This window comes from Ptychodera flava, chromosome 2, assembly GCF_041260155.1.
Source record: "Ptychodera flava strain L36383 chromosome 2, AS_Pfla_20210202, whole genome shotgun sequence".
NCBI lineage: Eukaryota > Metazoa > Hemichordata > Enteropneusta > Ptychoderidae > Ptychodera > Ptychodera flava.
This window is the reverse complement of record NC_091929.1, coordinates 2188777-2206774: the sequence shown is the minus strand read 5'-3', so window position 1 is coordinate 2206774 and position 17998 is coordinate 2188777. Positions and strand designations below refer to the sequence as shown.

At 38.9% G+C, this 17998-nt stretch overlaps 1 protein-coding gene across 3 annotated transcripts in view; it reads left to right on the top strand.

The window, feature by feature from the left end:
• LOC139151373 (putative diacyglycerol O-acyltransferase MT1468) overlaps window positions 1–11838 on the top strand; it is a 388693-nt gene extending 376855 nt beyond the window's left edge. For all 3 annotated transcript variants that reach the window (XM_070724151.1, XM_070724143.1, XM_070724134.1), the window contains 5 exons: window positions 175–433; window positions 1340–1496; window positions 5187–6871; window positions 7758–7838; window positions 8198–11838. In XM_070724151.1, coding sequence (XP_070580252.1) covers window positions 1373–1496; window positions 5187–6871; window positions 7758–7838; window positions 8198–8578 — 2271 coding nt within the window. In that variant the 5' untranslated portion in view covers window positions 175–433; window positions 1340–1372 and the 3' untranslated portion in view covers window positions 8579–11838. The remainder of the gene's footprint in view (window positions 1–174; window positions 434–1339; window positions 1497–5186; window positions 6872–7757; window positions 7839–8197) is intronic.
• Window positions 11839–17998: the final 6160 nt, after the last annotated feature.

Sequence of the window (17998 nt, the reverse complement as noted above, 5' to 3'; positions counted from 1 at the left end):
TCTAGACCTTACAGCAGTGTAGCATGCATGGCTTGACTTCACAAAATAAAATTGAAGAAAAACATGAAAATACTGCAGGTACGCAATACTGGTACCATGACAACGCTACATTTGATCCTCATTTGAAAAGTCAGTCCTGTATATAATAACGAAATGTTTTCCTTTAATTTACAGGTAAAACAGGTTCTCCTGATAGAGTAGAATTCTTTGTCTTGATGACTTGTTAAGGGAATGTCTGTACTGATGAATTTGAAGCCTTGTGGATCTTTGCACCGTGTTGCCTGATTGCGTGACGCGTGACAGGTTCCATATCTATCACAATAAGACGTCTGCCTAGGTTTCATAATGTTCTCCAAATACTATCAACTGTTGTATGGTTGCTATCCGTGATAACCAGAAGACGGCGTTTTACGACGTAGACAGTGCATGACAGGTATGCTTAAATTATATGACGAAAATAGCTTAATGCGTTTGCATTTCCACCGTACTGGTCAATCTTAGACGTCAAAAATAAGCCGTTTGTAGCTTTAATATAAGATCTCAGCAGTTGTGTTTTTGACACAGAATACGCGTTTCAGTTTAATTGAAACGATTACCATTAGGGAAAATATTCCTTCTCTCGCAGTGTATATTCAAAAGTTCAAATATTTAGGCTATTGCCCTACCATTTGCTAATCAAAATTTGACAATTTATTTAGTTCCTTGGGATAATTTGGTGGGTCTATTAACCACACAGTGGTGACGTGTCTGGTTGATGGCCGATCTCGTACCAATGAAGTGGTTATTAGATCAGTATCGTCACAGCAGTCTTATAACAAGATTAAGTCGAAACGTTAACATTATCAGAACTAGATAATTGTAGAAAAAGCTGTTATCAGTGGCCAATATTGTCATGTAATGGCTTCTGTCTTCATCAGGCTCATCTTTAACTTAATTCCAAGAATTCGTCATATATAGTGGCAAGTTAGAACATGCACCACCGAGCTGCTGATGGCTGTCTATCTGTGAAAGTGCATACATTGCCTTAGTCGGTGAACAATGTCAAATTCATGTTACGGTTATTGAATTTGCGTACATCAGAAATGGATTCTACAACTTGTTTTTACAGGATGCATCTTTCTGTTTGTATTGACTCATTTTCATTTATATGAGTTTTTCCTGTTTGTTTGGAACGTGTTTGTTCCTCTCATCTCTGTTTCCCCGGTCTCTTTACATCTCTGCTTTTCTGCTCATCCCGTTGTCATGCTTCCTCTCTGATCCACTCTCACTACTGCTCTCTCTCTCTCTCTCTCTCTCTCTCTCTCTCTCTCTCTCTCTCTCTCTCTCTCTGTACTTTCAGACGCTGTGCCAGTCCACCGACGAACTCAACTTCATGATCAGCCAAGTCGTCCCTGTCGGCATGGCAACAGGCAATGGTGAGACTCTGTGGGCTGAACGGCGCATGTCTGCACAGCTCCTGGACCAAACGTCACTGCCACAGCTTTCTCAGAGAAAAGGTATGGCAACATTCCATATTGGGGGAAGCAATTCTGCTTCAAAGTAAGCTTACCTTTTTAAAAGGCGACAAAATTACATATATCTCCGTCAAGTCACTCGAGAGAAAGGAAGCTAACGGCAATGTGGTCATGCTTTGTCCACCTTGGTTGCTCTGACCTCAAGTTGCTATTCATGCACCCACGGGAAAATCACTCGCTAGAAATACCATGGTTATCACTATCATAGAACGTAGAGTCTGGTTAGTTTATATGCCAAGACATATTTACGGGAAAGACAATTTATTTTGGGGTGTGTCAAGTTATGCGACGACATCGTTTCTTGCATATCTACAGGGAATAGGCAATGCAGTCTAAAATTATTATTTTTAATTTTATTATTTTGTAGCTTGCTCTGAGGGACTGGACATAAATTACAGGGGGTGGGCCAGTGTTTTTTGGGGGTGGTTCGCCATTTTCCGCGCAATCATTTTTGAAGGGTCATAAAATTTTGTGCAAGCCTATGGGGGAGGGTCACCTTTTTTATGCATCAAAGCTTAACTTGCATGTGCACGTATTGAAGAATATGGAATACTGAAAATAAGAAAAAATACCTTCTGGCACTTTCATCTTCTGCCATTGCCATTTTCTGTACGCCCTTCGGGCGGAAGTTTTAGGGTGTATTCAACAGTTTATTAATGATCCAAGCAGCCACATTGAGGCAAAAGATTTAGATTGTCATGATTTCTGCTTACCAAGCTCCTCTGTTGTGCATAACTTTCCCTTATAATGACTAAAATTTCGACTTAGCCTTACAATAACAATTTGGCAGATAACTTATTTGATATCATTTTCCCATTGACAATACATTGGGTATAGGTCGATGTCAAACGTTCATGTCACTGTATGTACGTTTTTATTTTTTGAGGAATTTGACAGAATACAAACAATTCAGAATAGTGCATAGTGTCAACAATAATAACTGAAAGCTTCAGGTCAAACAACCTTTGAATAACAATTTGGGAGTAGATAACCAATGTGTTATTTATAGTTTCCTCATAGCCTACAATGTATAATGAATCAACATTTCGGTGAAATTCCAAAATCCAATTTCTTGCACACATGCACTTGTACATAAATACACAGATTTGCCGAGTGTTGTATTAAAAAAACTATTCATAGTTTCCTCATAGACAATGTATGGTGGATCAACATTTCGGTGAAATTCCAAAATCATATTTCTTGCATACACATGGACTTGTAACCACCTTAATCTAATCAAGTACATTAATATCAATAACCAAGCATACATAATTACACAGATTTAGTTAGTTTTGTATTTAAAAAAATATTCATAGTTTCCTCATAGACTACAATATATAGTGGATCGATATTTTACGCGAAATTCCAAAATCAAATTTCTTGTACTCAAATGCATACATAATTACACAGATTTACCGAGTTTTGTATTTAAAAAAAATTATTCATGGTTTCCACATAGACTATAATGTATAGTGGCTCAACATTTTAGGTGAAATTCCAAAATCAAACTTCTTGTACACAAATGCACATGAAACCACCTTCTAATCAAGTACAATTATGTCATTTATTGAGGGCCCATATATGCAGAAATAGTGCATGTTTTTAATTGGGAAAAATTATTTACAGTTTTGTCATAGACTCCCGTGTATAGTTGATCAACATTTTCAGCGAAATTCCAAAATCAAATTTCTTGTTCACATGTGCACTTATAAACAACCTATGCTAATCAAGTACATTTATATCAGTTATTAAACGTCTATAGATGAACAGATATTGCTAGTTTTATATTGGAAACTACACGTTCATAGTTTTCTCATAGACTACCAAGTATAGTGAATCAACATTATTAATGGAATCTAAAAATTACATATTTTTGTACACGAATGCACATTTTACCTGCCACTTCAAGCAAAGTACATTTACATGAATTATCACACACATATTATTTGATATTTTTTGGACAAAAGCATTATATCAGCCACATTTTGCCTTCCTTTTGGGAGGGGGACTTCAAAAGTATAGCAAGTCAGAGGGGGGCACTTGAAAACATTGCGAGTTTGTAACAGGGAAGGGTCACTGATTTTCATGCACGGATAAGAGGGAGGTTCACTAATTTTTGTGCAAGAACTTATGAAGGGTCACTATTTTTGATGTAGCGGTGTTTCGAAAAAAACGGCCCACCCCTCCCCTGTAATTTATGTCCAGTCCCTGATGTCACCGCAAAACAGTTTTTTCTATCACCTCCGTTGTAGACTTTGACAACCATTAAAGCACAAGTGCTTCTCTACTCAATAACATATCATTATGCATGATAAGTTTTTGAATAAAATATGTACAATTTTGTATGGCGAATGATTAAATACACGTTTGTTTTTGCTATCCAGTACGTTGCTTTCTACTGAAGTTTGCCAAAATACAATCACCGTTTACCAATTTTAGGAGTTTAATGTATGTTGAAGAACATATGAACCAAATATAGATAAATTGACTGAGTCTGAACGGTAGAGAGTTCCATATTCAAGAAACTGCATTTTGAAAACGTGTTTTACAGAGATTTGTCACTTCTTGTCACTGTTGGTCCTGTAACGTCACGGGTAAAAATGTAAATTATTTGATACAGTCCATCCAGTCTCTGAGGAGAAATGGAATAAACAGTAACTGCTATGTGCACGCCTGCTTTTCACGGCTCGCGCCACGTTTGACCCTTCATTAAGCCCAAGTCTGTTTGGACAAGTTTTTGTTCTATGAACACGTCTGCTGCTATTAACTTGATGTCAAAGTCAGCCATGAGAGTACAAATCCATAGAGAAAAGTTTCTTAGTTTTAAGTCTTCTGGAGAGAGAGAGAGAGAGAGAGAGAGAGAGAGAGAGAGGTTGTAATTGGGTAGGCCTACTAGTGTCAGTTACAGACATCGGGCAAGGGAGAATGAACTATGTGTTTGTCTGTCGCCCGAGGAAATGATAATGTCGGTATCTCAAGACTTACACGTGTTGATAGGCTTTTGTTTGTTTGTTGCCTAGGAAACTGCTAAAATAGCTTTGTATCATAATGATATCGATAACCTCGAAAAAAGCCGAATGAAAATATTCTATTGGTAGAAAACCATTCACCCTATAGAAACCAGATCAGTTTAACCTATCATTTCACCAAATGATACTAGTATCTCGCTGAGACGTGCAATACTATTGATTATAAGATAGCAAGAGACGATCTACCCACACGTTAACGTAGACGTTTCTAAAATGACTGAATAAAACACCTTAGGGCGCCTAGCTTCCGTAATCACAATATTTTATCAGGGCGAATTCGTAAGATATTAGTTAAAAGATACAGTCGCCACAATAAACGGTAAAGATATCTGTATGGACATAAGGATCTGAGACCAATGACCTTCACTGTTAAATAGTTCAAAGTCAAAATGGTTGCCAATTTATCTAATACTTGAAAATTCGATGCTACTTATTTTTCTAGAAAGGAAAATAGTAAAAGAATTAACACAAACTGAAAATTTAACAACAGAGTTTGTGCGATTACTGGGTTTCTTCAGCTTTCAGGTGGTTTTTTGCACGTCGCTTTAAAATCTGAAATTTCATTGAAAAGCAGGATTTTCAGCTATTGAATACAGTTTAATCCCCAGATGATTAATGCGATTTTTCACATAATTACTTCCAGGTAGCACGCCGGATAATCTGTTCAGTGCCAACAATACTGTATCCGCCCAACCGACAGCTGACAAGACATCACCAAGGCAAAGTCAGGAAATCCTTGGCTATGAATCTCGCAGGACTGGCAAGTCCTATGGAAGTACCGACAAGCTAGGTTATAATGAGTCACCAGTGGCAACGACAGACTGCAAGGCGTACAGCCAGAACGGTCAGTGTAAAATGTACGCCACGGCACCAATCAAAAGACTGAAGCACCCGGTGGAAAAGAATCTGCTCTTCTCTTTTGTGTTAAGTTTGATATTTTTGATATCCGCCTTAGTGCTGTTCTGTCCATCTTTTGCTCTCCTTGTGTTGTTGGTTCCGGTGGGTTTCCTCTACAGACGTTTCGCGGCTTGTTGTTGCTGTTGCAGTGATCACAGAGTATGTGCATGCTGTTGTTCAAGGATGCTGTCTGTTACTGAAGAACAATGGCTGCATGAGACAGAATTCAACAAAATGGTGGTGCAGTGCCTCGTTGTTATGGAATCAGGCCTGGACGTTGCTAGAGTTCGGGATTTGGTACACGCGAGGTTGGTATCAGCAGAGAACCGCCGCGGGAGGAAACTGTATCCTCGATTCACGCAGAAAGTTGTAGCTGTGTATTCAGGATACGGCTGGGTGAATGACACCGACTTCAACATTGAAAATCACATCTTTCAAATGCCGACGTCGGTCAAGACACACAGGGACTTGAAAACGTATATTGCTGCTATGGCTGGAAAAGAGATAGATTTAGATAAATCGCCATGGGATTTGCATATCGCTGTTAACCTGGACAAAGAACAAGAAACTGTCCTTTTATTCAGGATGCACCCTTGTTTTACAGATGGTATTAGTCTTTTACGAATATTTTGCAAATCTGTCGCCGACATGCACCCTGCCAATGTACTGAAGCCACGTTTTGGTGGCGGTGCAATAATTTTCAATGGACTCCGCGCGGCCATTGCAGGTCCTTTGATTTTTCTAGGGAAACTTATTCTTCCCAGAAGGGATTTTAACATTCTACACGGGCCTTCTCTCAGCGGTAAAAAGGTAGTTGCATGGTCGGGCCCCGTCAGCTTTCCTGCCGCTTTTCGGGTCAAGCAGGTGACAAGAAGCACTTTAAATGACGTCATAGTTGCCGCCATCTCAGGTAGCCTAAGGACTTATATGCAGTCAAGAGGTATCGCCAACCCATACAATATGCATGCTTCAATGCCAATGGATCTGAGGACAGATTCAAACTACATAACTCTGGGAAACCAGTATACGATGATAGACCATTCTCTGCCAACCAATACGGAGGGCGCTATACCAAGGTTGTGGAAAACCAAACACGATATGGAGGAGTTAAAAAATTCCGCAGACCCCGTTGTTCTGTACGGCGCCCTGCATGTCATGATGACAATCCTCCCGGAATCTGTGTCACGTAAAATTTTCAACTTTATAAACAATAAAGTTAGCTGTTTGATTTCTAATATGCCGGGTCCTGACCTGCCACTGACCTTTGGAGGGCGACAGATCAAGCTGATGACGTATTGGATGCCACCAAGGGACCAGGTTGGTGTCAGCATTTCCGCGCTTAGCTATGCTGACCAGATCAGAATCGCTGTGTTAGCCGACGTAGCGGTCATGCCAAATCCTGAAATAATCACAAAAGATTTCGAATCCCAGGTAAGAATAACAAAACAAAGGCATACATTTTACCATCTTATAGCAAAAATAACAATGATTGCCATAACAAATATGTAACAGGACCGAAAAACTAAGATTTTTTTTATCCATGACGTTTGGTATTTGATTGCGGCAACTTATCGAATGTTTTTCATTTTCGCCATCCTGTTTGAACATTTTATGGGTATGAAAGAAGGGCAACTCAACAGATGGGATATTAATACTGATACGATATTGTGAACCATAAACTGTAAGGTTGTATGGCGGCTAGTAGTGTAAGAGTAAGCTTACCATGATGACGGTTTTGTTACACACATCTGAGATGGAAACAGAATACATAACAAGCAAAGCCTTGAAGTCATGCTTGCGAATTATCAGCAACGAATCTAATTTTTCTGGACTAATGATAAATGGTATTTGTCAAAGAAATTCTACAGAATGTTCAATCCACTTCAATAACATTCCGGGGTTACGTCAAACCAATCAATAACGTAAGCCCATGAAATCAGATACTAGACCGCTGTCGGTGACATTCATTATCACCCCATCTCACCGAAATAGTGCTTGTAACAGACGACAAAAATTCCCTATTCAGAATTTCAGCTGATAATTATTGGCCTGGAATACTTTTAAAGCAATTTTGAGGTTGCCTCACTGATAATGGTGTACGCAATAAACATACAACCTAGTTTAACTTTACATTGCGTACTTCCGTAGTTGTTGGTCAGAAAATTTCCATCACAACGTACCTCTATGTTTCATTACACGTCGATGAATTGTGTTCCCGGGTGAAAAAAACTTTAATTTGGACCTGAACATGTGACGTTATTATGTCCAAACATTGAGGAATGTAAAGGATTTTATGTGGGTTTTCATTCACCCGCAGATGGAGAATATGTCACAGTTACTGGCCAACAGAAGAATACCTGGTGAACGAAGACGAGACTTTGACGAAGATGCCGACGACGTAAGTTTGACCCAAACGTATCATTAGAAACCATAATTCTGGAGCATTATTATGTCCGAAAACAACTCAAAATTTGTAAACAGTCTGCCTTAAAGTATCCAGGAAATGTATGATTATGTCTACACAAAAGTATACACTGCCTGTATATTTGCATAGAAGGACCACTCAGCTCGCTTATTCGAACGACAGAGGCAGCTTATACCATAGACTGATACTAACTCATAGAGGTTATATCATACTCCTCTCTTCAGTGCTTTCTTTCATTGAAACATTGTCAAGATGTTTGTAGTGCGTGTATTCTCAGCATGTAAATTGAATTCACATTTTTGATATCATAAAAATATCGTTGTTTATTTTAGGATCTTGAGGATGAAATTGATCCTCTCGAAGATGAAATAGCAACACCTCATGCAACACATGTACGACATCCATCAACAGCGTCTGCATCATCCCAGTCTTCAGTCAGAACGTCCTCCAAAACGCGCCCTCTATCGGCGTCGCTGGACTCCTCAGCGTCGGTCGAAGCCTACCTTTGTGGCCAGGACATGACGTTGCCGGGCCAACAAGATATGGATGACATGTCGCTAGAAGAGCAAAGGTCCAGCGTAGCGTCAAAATTTACAGAGGATCAAGAGATTATCACGGTTGAGGCAAAGCCTCAATCTGGGCCCGTTGTGACCCACGAACAGTTACGTTTAAAAGAGTCGCACTATTCACCTGAAGTCGAAAGGAAATCCTGAACATTGACAAACCGTGGACTTAAATAATACCTTCAAATCAAGATGTTTTTAGGGGTCAATTGGCATCAACATGCCGTGTGATGGATGGTATATAGATGGTATACAATGAAGGGTGCTGTGTGAATATTGCAGACGATATGGCTGAACGCTTTTCTGGGCTAGATTTTCAGAAAAGCAGGAACGCTCAAATCCTTCTCTCTTTGCTCTACGACAGCTAAGGCGAATCTTGATTCCCATTTTGAAATGAAAAGAGCAAATTGTTATCACGTTTTCATGAAAATAGACAATAAAATTTTAGAGGTTTTTTTGGATATCTTTATGAGTTAGCCACCATGACGAAATGTGTGTCAATTCTGGAAATATGAAAACAATTAATTTACGTCAAGATTCCAATGTTACTGTTTCACTTTTAAAAATATTGTTTAGAGGTTTCTTCGGGTAAAAAGGCTTCATATGAGCAGGGATTAATATTTTCATTTTTAAGGCACATATTACCTTAAGCCAAGGAGACAAAATCTTACAAGTATTTTGCCATGACATGGTCACTCTCAAACAGTGTGCAGTTAAAAGAGACAAATACATTCCTTGTCTTACAAATAGAAGGTTAAACAGCCTGATAAACGAAGAGCATTTGTTCTTATAGTGTTTTGTTCATGTCACTACATCTTTAACTTAAATGCCGGGTTTTGCAGGATAAAATAAAAAGAAGAAAATATGTTCGACGACACACAAGAAGGCCAAGTATATTCACGATTTTCTGCTCTGAGTGGTTTCACGATTCTCTTGGGATCAGTGGTACTCAGTTACCATACATTGATAAAACCAAGTTGCGTTGAAGTGTGCTTGACTGAAATGCATCGTGAATTTTCGATAAAATCGGATATTTCAATACGAATAATCAATTAGTCTCTTGATTTTTGCACAAGGTTTATACTAAATATTTTTTGATTGTATCTCACTACCAGCCGCCTGGCCAGCAGGCAAAAAGTGTGTAATATTTCAGTCTATTTGTTCAATCAACAAATCATACTTTTGTACAGCTAGAATGAGTGAAGTCTTTAGAAGTCTTTATGACATCGCTTTTCAGAATTCTTAAAAGCACATCTAATGAAATTTAATATTTGATTGATGAATGAATATTATTGCAGAGTACATATGTTTATCAACAAATGCACTGTTCTCGTTGACCCATAACGCTACTAGTAACCGTGTAATGTTGACATTCGTCGCCCCCTCAAAGTATGGACGAAGCAGTGTCTTTAGGATGTGATCTCGAATCTTGTACAATCGATATGTTGCAGTCAAGTGCATAGCGGAGCCGTAGTCCTGTCCTAAATGCCGCGAAAAGGGATGGCAGTGTTGGTGAACCACGCTAGTAATCGCAAATACCAACATCACTATAGATGAGTGCAAACTGCCCAAAGATTAACCCATATGATGGTACAGATGAGTTCAAACTGCCCCAAAGATTAACCCATGTGATGGTACAGATGAGTTCAAACTGCCCCAAAGATTAACCCATGTGATGGTACAGATGAGTGCAAACTGCCCCAAAGATTAACCCATGTGATGGTACAGATGAGTTCAAACTGCCCCAAAGATTAACCCATGTGATGGTACAGATGAGTTCAAACTGCCCCAAAGATTAACCCATGTGATGGTACAGATGAGTGCAAACTGCCCAAAAGATTAACCCATGTGATGGTACAGATGAGTTCAAACTTCCCCAAAGATTAACCCATGTGATGGTACAGATGAGTTCAAACTGCCCCAAAGATTAACCCATATAATGGTACAGATGAGTTCAAACTGCCCCAAAGATTAACCCATGTGATGGTTTTTCTTTGATTGTTATTTTGTCACGCTTTGCGTCTCATAATAATAACGGACGAACGCTACAGAGAAAGTACGTGAAGATTTTATAAGTTGTTAGTTTTATGCGGAGGAGATATCTTGGTTCCGCAGTCTATATCCTGACATTTATGTATTTGTAGTGGGGATAATTGAAACGAGCCACAACAATCCACACACGTTTTTAATGGTAAAGTGTAAGTAAACACTGATATTTGAACTTTTCTGGAGACGGCAAGTTCATAAATTATGATACATCAAATTGCAATCATGAAATTAGGAATGCAAAGTAACTGTACGAGTTGCTCTTTACCGATACGATACCCCCGGACGTGTGGGTATGATGCCTGTCTCAGTTAAATGTAACATTTACACTGGAAAGCTAATCAATATTGACCGGTGATACAAGATTCCTGCCCTCCTACAACCATGCTAACCCTTAATGCTATCGCCAAGCGTACACGTGTACCTCTATTTACCTCCATATTGTGAACATGCACTGAAATAATGCAAGTACGAAATCATTCATTGTCATGTCAAGTAGATGTTGAAGTCAAAGATTCTTCATTTCCCATGCCAGCCCAAGCAACAACACTTTCTCAGTTCATACAAAATCATGCTAGGTCATTTTGGGTTCACGCATGCATATCATACTTTATAGTCGGTATGTTATTTCATCATATTTGAGGAATATTTTTTACTTCATTAAACGGTTATAATTCGTCACGAGATCGTATTCTCCGCAACACGGTGGTTTAAGATGTAAACGAAACGAGGACAGGTCAAACTGTCTGGCTGCAGGATATTTCAACCGTGCCTAAAATGTACCATGACTTCTGGTGTGTGTTGATCAAGAAATGTAAAGTTGTGAGCAAGGGACAATGATATAGAATTAGGAATGCCTGCGTACATAAATAGTATTGTAATGAAAATTTGATATCGACAACCTATTGACTTCAATTTATTGAAATGGTAGTGATAACATCGCTTGTTCACATGTGTACCTATCTCCTACTCAATAAAAAGATACTTTATTCAGCAAATCAGTTTGAATTCTTTGATACATGACAGTCGGGTATTCTAATCTTACTAATGTAACCTCATGTAAGGCAATGTTTATCTGTGTTTTCAAGATTGCCTGTAAGATATTTACCTGTTAAGAAGTGTGTAAATCAAGTCTCTTGAAATACTATGTAAATTAAAAGCAGTATTTTTCCTAGGGTCTTTATTTATAAAGTACTTTAATTATGTATATAAGATTGCCACGTAAGAATAATTTATTATAAAATATACGATAGAAATATTCACTGTTCGCTATATTACTTGTACAAACATGTCGTGTTTCAATTGATATGTAAAAACATTTCATGCAAATAAACTACGTCGAGATCAAATCGTTTTGAACTTCATATTATACCGCAAATTTGTTTGTGACTTTCCTCTATGCGAAATCGAATAATTACAGTTTTGAAATCTCTCTCACCAATTTCGTCTGCTAGAAGAAATACCAGGCCAAAAAGTTTGCCTTCGTTCACGATTTTCTTAAAAGTGTGCATTTAATAATCACTCGATAACAGACATTTAACCTGCAAAAGGTCAATAACTATGCTGTTTGCCGCTGGACTGTTCTGTTGTAAGGGTTGTACTCACGGTACACCAAATATTATGAATTCAAAGTTCCGAATAAAACAAACAGTCCTATAACGACTTGACGGTTAAGAAGTTCATCAAACAGAAGACTAGTCTATATGTATGCCTTCAAATGTAACTTGAAAGGCTAGATCAGAAAGAATATTCCTCTGTAGTTTTTCCCTTCTTGTGCGTATTTTTGTGATCTGTGGTTAAGATTTTTCCGAATGAGCTCTGGTGAAGACTTTTGTGTAATAACTCTCCCGCTCGATAAAAATGAAAATAAATGGGATTGTAATATTTATAAATGACTCTAAAGTAACCAGATTCTATAAACTCGCGCTCCACTACATGAAGTCAAAGGGATGTGCTTATCTTTATGATTGATTCGGTTGACTTCGGTGGAGTTATTTGATGTGCATGTAGTCCGTGATATTTAAGGGAATATTTCCACTGTAGTGTTCCATGGTGTTGTAATTCTATTCGGCAGTTTGCATTTTTCATCGGGAAAGCCTTTCACAATTTTTAAGGGAGTTGAGCAGTCGGTGAACCAAGAACGATTTCTTCCAGTTTTTCCAAAATCAGACCAATTTCGAAAAATTTCACGTCCTACTTCCTAAGTCGTACGTCCAAGTGCGATACGAAGATCGGGAGCAAAAAGACACTAGCTGGACAGACCATAGCGCCCTCTATCGTGTTGAAGAAAACTTGACAGTTAATATTTAGGTAAGGGTCTATGTCAATCAATTGACACTTAGTAGACCAATAGTAATACATGTACATGTTACATAGGTCTACATGCACATGTATGATGATGTGTAAGATGATATTTGGCTGTATCGTTGGTAGTATTGCACATACAGATATGATCGCACACATGGCGGCATTCTGATATTGCTGAAAGTCATCAAAATCGTACAAATTTACAGCAAACAGGTCATACGAGTTTCGGTGTACGCATATCTCCAGTGCAGATATATGATAACCTGCTTTACCAAAAGCCCATTTTCTCTTTTATGTACTTCACCACCCAACTCTCGATTAAGCCTTACTGATTTGTACTGTACAAGATGATATCTATACTTCCTCTGATTATTTACAGTTTATCATTGCTCACCTTAAATAACCTACCCTGACTTACATAGACGTACGTTGTTATAAATAAACACAAACATTCAGCAAACGTGTTAGACTCTTCAGAACATCGTTGCAACATTGCATGCACGTTCAGCCGCGTGTCTCCTAATTTTACTAACTTCTTGTGCTAATAATATCAAGCACTCTATCAATACAATGATAACATTTTGCAGCAGCGCCTGCAAAAGAGATCGCTGTTCCCGACAAATTTGCCGGACTTGTCCTTGTTTATCAACCTCACCAGCGTTCTATGCCTGTAAATGTATCAGAAATACAATCTGCGTCTAGAAGAGATACATTTACCCTGAAATTCCCACCAGAAATCCTACATTTATGACACAGTTTCTGGTTTACTTTCTGTACCCTCCCGTATTGATTTGCTAGTCAGTGCCTTGTCTCGGGGCTGCTGAAAGGCCGCCCTCAATGTCAAGAATTACGCGTCAAATATTTGAAAATTATCACCAAATTTCACCAATTTCTCGTCAGGCTCTCGCCAGAGCTCGTCTAAAAGTCACCAGGCTTATACATTAAGCAGAGCAAAAGGCATCGGTAGCCTTTCTGCCTATCTTAAGGCTATAAATCCAGCGGAGGAAGAAGAAAAGCGCTATCCATCCCACTTTTGCTCTAACCGTCAAAATTGACATCGATTTGACCAGTGAAAGGGGTTTTGGAGAGAAAGTGTTAGCAGGTCACTTTTAAGGGAGATTCACCAACGGTTTACCTGGGGGTAGCTTTGCCAATCAAATGCAAACTTCTGGTCTTCCAAATACTGACTAATGAGGCAAAAAGATAAGTCATTTTTGAATAAGATATGACCTACGTATAAGATATCACAGTTTCATTTCCCTTCATATGGTGTCTTCATATTATATGAGAACAATTCTTATCAAAATAATATTTATTTCTGGCAACGGATCTAAGATATGAGGAGAAGTGACATATTATATATGCTCTAGGTTTCTTTAACGATTTCTTGTAGCCGTCAAAACTATAGTCAGTGGAGAAAACTCTACTCTCTCTGTCGAAACCTATTTTACAAATTCGATAAACTTTTATTGAATATGATGTAAACGTGAGTCATGAATACGTACACGTCAAAGCCAGCCCGTATTTCTCTGAAATCACAACCCCCAGGGCCGACTCGCAGCGATTTCGAAGGTGTTATCCAATTGGGTGGCTTAATCTTACCAATATAATGAAAACAATACAAATAGACTCCCTAAGTGGCTGTGAATAGTGACAATCGACCAATCAGATATAACCTTGCAAACATGCTGCGAGTCAGCCGCAACCCCAACCAGAACAATGTATATGCAAATCTCCAAACAGGTGTTATACAAGTTGTCAACACAGGCTGGTCAAAGTTCGACATCGTTCCACAAATGAGCTGGAGATCAGGTGCCGACAACACAGCTGTCCGTGTAAAAAAGTGTTAGTCCTCATTTTTTCAGTGGGCCTAAATGGGCAAAATTAAAAATCGATAACAGCAGGCGGGAAGGAAAAGTCAATATTTAAAAGTTAGCGGTGATGAAATTTCACTTTTACAATGAGCCGGGGGAAATTTCTGGCGGTGGGTACCGGAAAATAGGTTTCACTACAAAATCAACATTAGCTTTTTTGTCTTTTTTGAACAAAATATCTATAATCTAGCTAATATGTTGGTTCCGTGGTGGGGAAAGGGTAGTGTTCAAGGTCAAAAGCATGTCAAATGTGTAAACTTGAAAGGCTAGATCAGAAAGAATATTCCTCTGTAGCCTAGTTTATCCCTTCTTGTGCGTATTTTTGTGATCTGTGGTTAAGATTTTTCCGAATGAGCTCTGGTGAAGACTTTTGTGTAATAACTCTCCCGCTCGATAAAAGTGAAAATAAATGGGATTGTAATATTTATAAATGACTCTAAAGTAACCAGATTCTATAAACTCGCGCTCCACTACATGAAGTCAAAGGGATGTGCTTATCTTTATGATTGATTCGGTTGACTTCGGTGGAGTTATTTGATGTGCATGTAGTCCGTGATATTTAAGGGAATATTTCCACTGTAGTGTTCCATGGTGTTGTAATTCTATTCGGCAGTTTGCATTTTTCATCGGGAAAGCCTTTCACAATTTTTAAGGGAGTTGAGCAGTCGGTGAACCAAGAACGATTTCTTCCAGTTTTTCCAAAATCAGACCAATTTCGAAAAATTTCACGTCCTACTTCCTAAGTCGTACGTCCAAGTGCGATACGAAGATCGGGAGCAAAAAGACACTAGCTGGACAGACCATAGCGCCCTCTATCGTGTTGAAGAAAACTTGACAGTTAATATTTAGGTAAGGGTCTATGTCAATCAATTGACACTTAGTAGACCAATAGTAATACATGTACATGTTACATAGGTCTACATGCACATGTATGATGATGTGTAAGATGATATTTGGCTGTATCGTTGGTAGTATTGCACATACAGATATGATCGCACACATGGCGGCATTCTGATATTGCTGAAAAGTCATCAAAATCGTACAAATTTACAGCAAAACAGGTCATACGAGTTTCGGTGTACGCATATCTCCAGTGCAGATATATGATAACCTGCTTTACCAAAAGCCCATTTTCTCTTTTATGTACTTCACCACCCAACTCTCGATTAAGCCTTACTGATTTGTACTGTACAAGATGATATCTATACTTCCTCTGATTATTTACAGTTTATCATTGCTCACCTTAAATAACCTACCCTGACTTACATAGAACGTACGTTGTTATAAATAAACACAAACATTCAGCAAACGTGTTAGACTCTTCAGAACAACGTTGCAACATTGCATGCACGTTCAGCCGCGTGTCTCCTAATTTTACTAACTTCTTGTGCCAATAATAATATAATATTTAAAGCCCAATCACTCCGCTCATGAATATAGCCTATTGTTAAGGATTGGGGGATGCGGGTATTGTGGAGGCTACATCCATGCGAAAGATTAAACCATCTTAAGGGTGGGTGGGTGGGCAGCACATCTTTATCTCTTGCTTGTACCTTTACTGCTCTATCGTCGTATATGTTATTATACCATTCCTGCAGCAGCCTGGCCCTTATCTGTGCGAGGAATGACACATGTCTTGGTACTTCTCTCCATTTGATGAATATTCATGTAACTTAACACCTGGCGTAATTATATCGCGGTGTGATTGGGCTTTGAATAATATAATATTAATCGACAGTTCACATATGCACATACTATGGCTCAAAGGCTATCGTAAAACTAGTTCATAACTTTGCAAGGTGTCTAGATTTTCATTCACAGCTTCAACAAACGTGTGTGCTGGGTCCCGACTGACATATTTGACAATTGTGTATAATAATTGACCATCTCTTCCGACCGCCAACCAAGGTGACGCACCAGGCTTTTGATATCCGTATCTGCCATGGCTAATGTTACAGCGCATGCGCTTCTACAACTGTGAGGAGTATCCATGTCTAATTCTTTGAGGTAGTTTTAGGCGCTGATAAGAAACTTGTGATGCTAGAGGGCGTTGTTCAATGTCTCCACTTGAGGTTGTCGGTCGGAAGAGATGCCCTCTCCTCAGATCCATACCTAAATCCTTTGCTAAACAAATATTGTTCTACGGTGTTCACCGGACATAAAAACTTGTCTTCACATCTTTTAATCGCAAACAAATTAGATGAGCCTCCCCTCAGTGTCTTTTCCTAAAGTGTTATTAAACAAAAAACCGGAGTTGGCTGGAAAACTATATCTCTTGTGTTTCTACATTTCCCAAATCCCCAGCCCTATCACCCGAGAAGTAAATCACCTTGAAAAATGCTGGATCCCTTGCCAGAATGTATATGTGTTGGGGACTTTGCGACACCAATCTTCTGCATGATATGATGAAATAAAAATTTCATTAATGTTGTATAAAGAGTAGAGGGGCTTGTTTGGGTTACATGTGCTTTTACTGCCCCTCAGACAATTTTTTTTTCCATGTATCTGACCACAATGTATGCTTCTACTGGGTTTTATCTTGAAATAGAGCGTTCCTTGTATACAATGCGATAAAATGTTTTTAATTTGGATACCATATTATATTAGCGTAGCAGCTTTTTAAACGTTTTGGACACTGGCAGGGAGACACACCGGAATGCCCCAAATACTGACACGTATCAGTGTGAACATGGGTTTTTGTGTCCGTATCTTTAAATAAAAACCGTACAATGCCTTCTGAGTTCGCCATTGTTAAATCTATTGGGACAGGTAGTGAAGCTAGAAATTTCTCGAGCTGCTGAACAAGCCAATCTTTTTGTCTCTCGTATGCGGATTTCTCTCCCAACAGTTCATGCATACGTTGATGGATATCTTCAAATGTTTGGTGGTAATTTTCTCTGAGTGGGTTCTGCCGTCTCTCATCCGGCTTCACGAGTTTTGTGTTACACATTCGACAGTGGTGCATTCACTGTCATAGGAACAACCACAGATCCAACTGAGAGTGCCTAGGGGGAAAAGACAGGAGTTTCTGCAATCGCTCCGCGAGGTGGATTTTTTTTTGCCATGTCTGTTATGAAAATGTGTTTGTCTTGTGTTTGTGTGTGCGTGTCATTGGGTGTAAATTGCACCTACTCTGGCGTTCTTTGTCATGTTCTTTTAAGCGAGCAGGGTCCAATATAGTGCTTCGGGTTCCTTGACTACGATATGCTCCTGTTGCCAAGTATTTTCTCACATGTCCACCTATCACTTCAACATCGTCGCGACCTTATGCTAAGGGTCGCCCATCTGAAAGAGCTAGAGTCCGTATGGATACGTAACCTGATATGATACTCTAGAAGCCAAC